We start from the raw sequence: 7779 nt of genomic DNA on the forward strand, positions 1-7779 counted from the left end.
TAGAAATAATTTCATATACGTTGAGAAGGTTAACATGTGCAAATTATAAACACACACAGCTTCACACACCCCTACTCAACACACACAGCTGTAGTGTTACAATACGGCAGCAGTTGATATGAGGAAATACAACAGCTGCGTAGTCTTTCACTGCCTTGGGGCAAACACACAGTGATACTCTGAATCTTCTCTTCATTCTGAGAAAAACAGCAAACCCAGTCATACAGTCAATTCAACAAATACACACAGCAGATTAATATTACATTGTGTGGTTAATTTTCAGTGCAGAACTATACGTGTGCTGCTCATTCATATTTTGATAAACTGACACCAGGTGCAAAGACGACCTGTTTATTTGTCATAGAACGATGTTACCATAGCAGGTGGTGACATCGCACTCGCATGACTTTAATTTGAATGTGAGGCTGAAACTGATCTTTTTTTTTTATTTGGAATGAACTTTGTTAACTGCTCAAACCAAATTTAACCTAAGTTATTTTCAAGTATTTTCAATACTGCTACACAGAAACATTTTGCTCACATAGATGAGTGAACACGACATCACAACTTTATGTCATTGTGATATAATTACAAAACCTTTCCTGGAAAGGGGAAACTGATGCATGGTTAAAAAAATTCCGAGGTAGAAGCATTTTCATGAATAAAAATAAAAAGATCCATGCTTACATACAGTAATACGTTGTACTCTACACAGATGTTGATGTCACTAACTGACAGATAAAGGTGCTAAATAAGCAGGAACATGTCGTGGTTTTTGGTTTCATCATTTTGAATTACTGTACACAACTTGTTAAGAAGCTCATGCATGGCACTACGAACGTGAAGAAATGTTTGTGGCTGATCAGGACACATCTATAATCTACAGGCTGCGAGTGCCTGTTATTTTAAGCAACTTATCAGAATCAGGAGAACAAGCAAGCACAAATTCTGTATTTAATAAAAAACTGATACAATGACTGATCTTCAGTCAGAGTTTTCATTCTTTTTAGAAACACCACAACGTCCCGTCTCTCAGAATAGAAACTGTACACAATGTCTTCTTGATTTAATAGTTTCCTCAAAGGCACTTTAGATGATTCATGCTTCAGTTAGGCACTGGGTCTGATGGGGGAAAATGGAAATGTCCCTTAAACCGCTTCTCTTTCCATTTCATCCTGGCAAACATTTCTCAGTTTGACATCCAAAAACGTATATATCTTCTTGTTAGGCATCAGTAGAACTCAATCAAATACTCTGGGTAAATTTGATTGCTGTCGAAAATGACATAAATCTTTGGATTGGCCATATCGTCTACACAACTGTCATAAAATTTGGTGAAGCTGGCATCCTTGGAGGGTGGTCTGCAGTACATAGGATGCCCCTCTGTGTATTCTCCAACTAGTACTCGGGCCAGGAACATGGTCTTATAGGGAGGCTCACTAGCAAATATTGGTGGGGTGAGTCCATGTCTCTGCAGGGTCGTGTTGTGCTTTCCTGTGGTGTGACAGAATTTACTGGAGTATTTGGCGTCCCGGGCAAAGTAGCTCCCTGGAAGAGAGAAGTGTGAGACAAATGCTATCAATCAAACAAAAAACATGCAGTGAATAGTTTCATGATGTTACATCACAACACAGAGGGATCTACCTTTGCCATAGACATCACCATGGCTTCCTGTCAGCCGCCAGTCAAAGTTAAATGTACATATTGCTTGTATGTTGCTGTGTCCTGTGCCGTGAAACAGCATTCGCTCCTCGATATCCAGTGTGCGCTTAACTTTTCGCAGCTGTGTTTTCTTCCTTAGGAGAGAACCACGGAATGACAGCACAACACAGAGATCATCACTTTGTTACTGTATGAGTGAATTTTCAAGCTACAAAGGGCTAAAGGGGTATTCTCTTAAAAACATATGACTGACTTTAATTGACAAAGACAAACTCACTGGGGTTTCAGATGTTGCAGCACAATCTATGATATATTTTAAACCTTGGTTTCATTTTGTTTGTTTGTTTGTGGTGGGAGCCGGAGAAAAAGATCATTATATGTCTCAAGGACTGCAAAACCATTGTGAATTAATTTATGCACTACTAGAAATCTCCAACTCTTACCATGTCCGTGAAAGGAAAATCCTCTGCTAACCCAAAAAAACACTTTGGACATTGTGCAGTCCACTCATAATAATACAAGTGTCTACCTGCAGAAGAACTCCCATAAATCCAGGTTCTGAATTCTCTGGATGGATTTGATCGGATGATCCATAGTCCTTTCATATAGTCTGGCGACTTCTTTAAACTCATAGGTGTCTCTGCCAAGCTGGATTAGCTGCAAAAACACACATGGATAAAATAGTCAAATTAGTGGGTGAGTTACGTTGTCAAAGCTTGTTTGAAAAGTAAAAAGAAATCATGGAAGACCAATAAACAACTGCAGCTGCATAATTTAAAATATAGTGTAGAAAATGTCATATGTTAATTTGTCATTTTTGCTCCACTAATTTTTCTGATTTCCTTAAAGCGGGTTTCAGCATGTTGTAGAAAGAAAAAACACTTATTCTAATGATGCAGGATGGATAATCACCTTTATTTGACCAAGTATGTTACACACAAGGAATTTGCTTCCAGGCAGACATCTACGGCGCCAACTCACACCGATGGCTCTAACCATCAGGGGCAACTTGGGGTTGAGTGTCTTGCCCAAGGACACTTTGACACGTGGACTGCAGGCACCAAGATTCAAACCTCCAATTCTCTGGGTGGGAGACGGCTGCTCTACCCACTGAACCACAGTCGACCCCTACTGGAGGACAGAGATGCGCTAGCTTGCCTTGTGTTTTTAATTTAATACTAAATCAGCTACATTGGTTCAGTATATGGTCAGTTACATTTTGATCTGTTAAGTTTGACAAAATCTTATATATGGGATTCACTTGTATATTCAACTTACTGTCCACTTATGAGTTTGAGAAAATGCTCATTTAAATACACTGACAGTGTTACTATTTGGTTATGTATCCTGCTCTATGTAAATTGTGCATTTATAGAAATATTCCCTGTGTAATCTTATAATGTAAAACTATGCGTAAAAGCCTTTTGTCACTATTTTAAACATTTAATATGTCATCACAGCTGTAAACATGGTCTGATCTCATGATTTACTTGGTTCCTTCCTAGTAGAAAAACTTAAGTGTAGTGTTAGAAATTAATACATTAGTCAGATAATTATTAGACTTTAAGTTGTTAGACTTTAATGTGTTAGTAATGCAGTTTAGTAAGATTCAAAGTCTGCTCATGTGTGCTCTGCTCAAGGTTAGAAGATAATGTTGACTCTGAGAAGGGTACCTTGACACCAGTTATGTTTGTATTAATCTTGTGTAAGAATTATGTCTGAATGAATGTTTAGTTACACATCACGCATACAACATACACACACACATGGAATTCTTCATTTTCAGATCTGTCCAGTAAAAGAACTGGGGTATAACAGTAGTTGCCATCATTTCCATCATCTTGTCAATATAAACATTAAAAGAATCTGACTCCTCGGGGGCAAAACCAGTAGCAACAAAGTGTGTGAACCAAATTAAAATGTATGCCACAATAAGTTATTTTTCTTACCTGATAGGGCTCATCTGTATTGATTCTCTCCCAGTGACAGGGAACAGGCAAGGCAAGATTATCACAAATAAACCTGAGAAAATAATTGAAAGACAGCTAAGTACAGCAACACCAGAGTGAGTGCATCTGAGTTTTATCACTGCACCAGAGTCACTTAGGAAAACCTTGTCCAAAAGAAGAGAAAATCCCATTATAAGATCTGTACTGTATGTCTGATTGAGAAAGTCAGAGCCCTGACTTAAACCCAATTGAGCATCTCTGGAGAGACCTGAAAATGGCTGTCCACCAACGTTTACCATCCAACCTGACAGAACTGGAGAGGATCTGCAAGGAGGAATGGCAGAGGATCCCCAAATGCAGGTGTGAAAAACTTGTTGCATCATTCCCAAAAAGACTCATGGCTGTATTAGCTCAAAAGGGTGCTTCTACTAAATACTGAGCAAAGGGTCTGAATACTTATGACCATGTGATATTTCAGTTTTTCTTTTTTAATAGATCTGCAAAAATGTCAAATTCTGTGTTTTTCCTGTCAATATGGGGTGCTGTGTGTACATTAATGAGGAAAAAAATGAACTTAAATGATTTTAGCATATGGCTGCAATATAACAAAGAGTGAAAAATTTAAGGGGGTCTGAATACTTTTCGTACCCACTGTAGATTTCTCTCCAACATCTCTTCTCTGCTGGATGAATGGATGAAATGAAGACAATATAAAGTTTCTGGCATGTTCACTTTAAACATGAAAACTGACCTGAAGCCTGTTGCAGAATGGAGGGAACGTTTGATTGGCCGCTGCTTTCCTGTTGTGATATTAATCTGACGCATAACTGGCAAGGAATTGAATAAACATTAGAGCTACAGAAGCTCATACAATATTTATGTACAGGTTCTGGAGGATTTAGATACTGTATCTTCAAGCATGTTTAGGCTGAATATTCTGTCTGATATAATGACTCTAGTTTTACTTTGATTGTGCAGTGTCATGCAAAAAGTTGGTCTTTCATCATCATACCTGAAAAGTCCAGTCTGTATGTATATTTGGCCGTGTAGAATTCCATAACACCACGCTGGTTCCTGTTGTAACACTGCTCGATCTGAGCACTGGTCACAGAGCAGGCAGCACTGGGATCAATCTGATAGGGAAATTGAGAGGAATTAATTAGTCTATTGGAGAATGGGAATGATTATTTGATGACACAGTTAGTCACATTAGGCTTAAGGAAAACGTTTTTCACAACTGTGTAACATTTTCTAGACAAGCCATGAAAATATTTACAATAATGTAAATAACTGTTAGTTGCAGTCCTAGCCCAGTGTTTAGGTCTGCAACTCCGTGGCCTATTTCTCTTGTGGAACTGACAGATTCCTTTTCACAATGTAGTTTGTAAAATACCAGAAAACTGTGAAAAAATTCCTATCACTAGAGCAGACGGTGGCATCATGTTTTATTTTGCCTGACAAACGGTCAAAAATTAGGGACATGAAAAGCAGTGAATTCCCATACTTAACAACCACCAAATGTTTGGCATTTTTGCTTGATGATCACAATAGGTGAGTCTCATTTTCTTTCAGCCAACTAATTAAATGCATCTACTAATGTTTAATTATACACTCACTGGCCACTTTATTAGGTACAGCTGTACAATTGTATGCACTTCAATGCAACATTTCTGCCTTAACTGTGTTTATGAAGCTCAAAATGTCTCCGTTTTTTGTTTAATTGAAATAAATTTATACATTCAGTTATATGTTTATTATTGAGGTCATAGTTAAAGATGGTGTTGTACTGCACTACATCATATTTAGAGGCGTCTCTATATTTTTGTCCTCCCCAGCTACATACATGAGACGCTCAGAATATTAGGGACACCTCTGAATATAATGTAGTCCAGTACAACACCACCTTTAACTATGACCTCAATAATAAACATATAACTGAATGTATAAATTTATTTCAATTAAACAAAAAACGGAGACATTTTGAGCTTCATAAACACAGTTAAGGCAGAAATGTTGCATTGAAGTGCATACAATTGTACAGGTGTACAGAATAAAGTGGCCAGTGAGTTTATGCAGTGAAAATGTGTGAATGGAAATGTACAGTGCAATAGGACTTGGGATACTTTTGCACTGACTGTTGCATGTCATTGTTTGTGCTTATCAAAGACTACACCCGGTGACTGTATTGATTCATGGACCTCAACAAAAAGCTAGTCTGTAACATTGCACTCAATAGTCTTTGGTTGGCAGTAAATGTATCACCATGGGAGGGGACAATGGGCGGGGAATATACAGTATAAATACTGACTGTGTATTGTAATCTACCTCAAACATATGCCATACTCCACACTCAGCCAAGTAGAACCAGCACCAGTTGGGCTCTGAGGTGTCCATCTCCTCAATCTCAGCGCACTCCTCCTCTGACGATCTGATGGCTAACATAGCTAAATCTGAAATTAATAAGTGCAAACGCACGAGCACACTTAGGCAAATCCTGTCTAAAATCAAAAAGATATGGGGGCAAGATGATGTTTTATTCGCCAGACAAAGCTAACACCAATGATTTTTTTAAACCATGGTCGTGAGAGCGTTTCATCTTGTAAACTAATTTAAGTAAGTTAATACAGTTAGCTGCCATATTGAGCTAGCTATTATTAGCGGCTGGCGCGCCCCACTTCTCTGGGGGTGGTCTTACCGGTTTTCAGCCTGTCTCTAACTGGGTCCCAGTCCTTACATGTATATAAATCATTCATATATTATAAATAAAGCATCAAAAAGGCACAGACTCGGCGCGAGAATAAATGACAAACGCGATATATTTTTCGTCTTCCTATGCATTGTTTACTTTTATTTCCTGGTTGTCGTGTACTTTACGTCAATACGTCAATTTAACTCCTCCCCTTTTATTTGGATCATTGTTTCCGTTTGTCCGATTGGGACATCGTCTGTCCAAAAGATTATCGCGAAGTGGTTTAATTAAATTGTGCGCAGGAACAATAGTTTTAGGTTAATTGTACAGAAATAAACGTCTGATATACAATGTCCGTTTGTATAAAGCATTACCTAAGTAAGTGGATAACAGAAAGGCCGTGATATTGTGGTAAATACTTTTCAGTGAGAATATTTTAGGCCTACTTCACTAGCCACCAAAGTAAGTATATATTACTTTGCAGATTATAGATTACTGTAAATAGCCTACCGCTTTTACAAAGCCCAGGTCATAAACTGACGCACTGGACACTTATTAGGCTAGACATTAATACATTTCTTGTAATAATCCATATATTCTGCATAAAACATTTTGCTCAAAATTTCCTTTGATTCTTTGCATGCACCATTGTCACTTTTGACTACCTTCTGAGGTGTTTCGTGGTGTTGTAGTTTCTGCTTACAAGTCAGGAATGGTCTTCCACCAGCATGCATATAGGGACTTTCATGAGGACGCCGTATGAGCCAGATGATGTGTGGCGTCCTTCAGGACACACCCCTGTTTATATTGCGGCTTTTCTTCAGATTTTGCTCAGTCAGGAATTTTGCTCTCGGTGTCTACTGCAAACTCACGGGTAAGTTACTTTATTAGATCTATTTAGAGGAGTTGGAGGATAGAAATTTATTGGCTTATGCTTTCAGGTTTGTTTGGCTCGGTTTTGCCATCCTTAGCACAAGATGTCTAGTGTCTTTGAAGTCATTAATTGCATTTGTGAGTTTGATAGTTTGCTTGGTTTTTAAGCCATTGGAGGAATGCTGTGATATGAGCTATTAGGATAAATATGAGAGCTATTGTATCAATGATACTGTGAATAGTATCTGTGCAGATTCTCAGTCATCCAGGTCATAGTAAACCGCAACCGAAATAACCTTGGAAATCAATTGGACTTGGATATCTAGATCGAAGACGTTTCACCTCTCATCCAAGAGGCTTCATCAGTTCTGACTGACTGGTGTTGAGTCGGAGATATTTATCCCCCTCGGTGTGGTTTCAGTCCTTAGAAGGCCAACACTTCCCATTAACGACTGAGTCGTTACAGCCCAGTATCAGTGAGGGTCGTTACCTGTCTTTGGATCCTCCCCTGTCAACCGACGCCTATTGTCCTGGTGGGCATGTTTGGGCAGAGATCTCAAAACCGGGTTGTAGATGGAAGACAAGTTGTGTCTTAGTCCACCACCC

At 38.6% G+C, this 7779-nt stretch overlaps 3 protein-coding genes across 7 annotated transcripts in view; 1 reads left to right on the forward strand and 2 right to left on the reverse strand.

Moving 5' to 3' along the window:
- Positions 1-393, reverse strand: part of LOC109959786 (poly [ADP-ribose] polymerase 11-like) — a 4591-nt gene extending 4198 nt beyond the window's left edge. The window contains exon 1 of the mRNA XM_020599435.1: positions 376-393. Within this exon, the coding sequence (XP_020455091.1) occupies positions 376-393 (18 nt within the window). The remainder of the gene's footprint in view (positions 1-375) is intronic.
- A 547-nt stretch (positions 394-940) lies between these two features.
- LOC109959880 (poly [ADP-ribose] polymerase 11-like) lies at positions 941-7068 on the reverse strand. Of its 5 annotated transcripts, none has more exons than XM_020599603.1 (8): positions 7004-7062; positions 5937-6061; positions 4624-4744; positions 4363-4438; positions 3612-3684; positions 2192-2319; positions 1645-1796; positions 941-1548 (listed from the first exon to the last, which is right to left on the reverse strand). In XM_020599603.1, exons 1-8 carry the CDS (start codon positions 7032-7034, stop codon positions 1232-1234), a joined length of 1023 nt encoding a protein of 340 aa, XP_020455259.1. In that variant the 5' UTR covers positions 7035-7062; the 3' UTR covers positions 941-1231. The 5 variants fall into 5 exon arrangements, with proteins under 5 accessions (XP_020455259.1, XP_020455260.1, XP_020455258.1 ...); XM_020599604.1 differs by having other exon boundaries at positions 6966-7016; XM_020599602.1 differs by lacking the exon at positions 7004-7062 and adding an exon at positions 6307-6471.
- Positions 7069-7098: 30 nt separating this feature from the next.
- LOC109959787 (sodium- and chloride-dependent GABA transporter 2-like) overlaps positions 7099-7779 on the forward strand; it is a 24593-nt gene continuing 23912 nt past the window's right edge. Inside the window, exon 1 of the mRNA XM_020599436.1 lies at positions 7099-7174. The gene's annotated coding sequence lies outside the window, so the exon portion shown is untranslated. The remainder of the gene's footprint in view (positions 7175-7779) is intronic.

The sequence above is a fragment of the Monopterus albus genome, unplaced genomic scaffold (genome assembly GCF_001952655.1).
Source record: "Monopterus albus unplaced genomic scaffold, M_albus_1.0 scaffold41.1, whole genome shotgun sequence".
In the NCBI taxonomy this organism is placed as follows: Eukaryota; Metazoa; Chordata; class Actinopteri; order Synbranchiformes; family Synbranchidae; genus Monopterus; species Monopterus albus.

Coding starts and splice junctions, on each gene's coding strand:
- LOC109959880 (XM_020599602.1), bottom strand. CDS start 6,364: ATGAATGATTTATATACATGTAAGGACTGGGACCCAGTTAGAGACAGG. Junction 6,062..6,306: donor TAGAGACAGGCTGAAAACCG/GTAAGACCACCC, acceptor TATTAATTTCAG/ATTTAGCTATGTTAGCCATC. Junction 2,320..3,611: donor ATACAGATGAGCCCTATCAG/GTAAGAAAAATA, acceptor GTGTTTTTGCAG/CTAATCCAGCTTGGCAGAGA.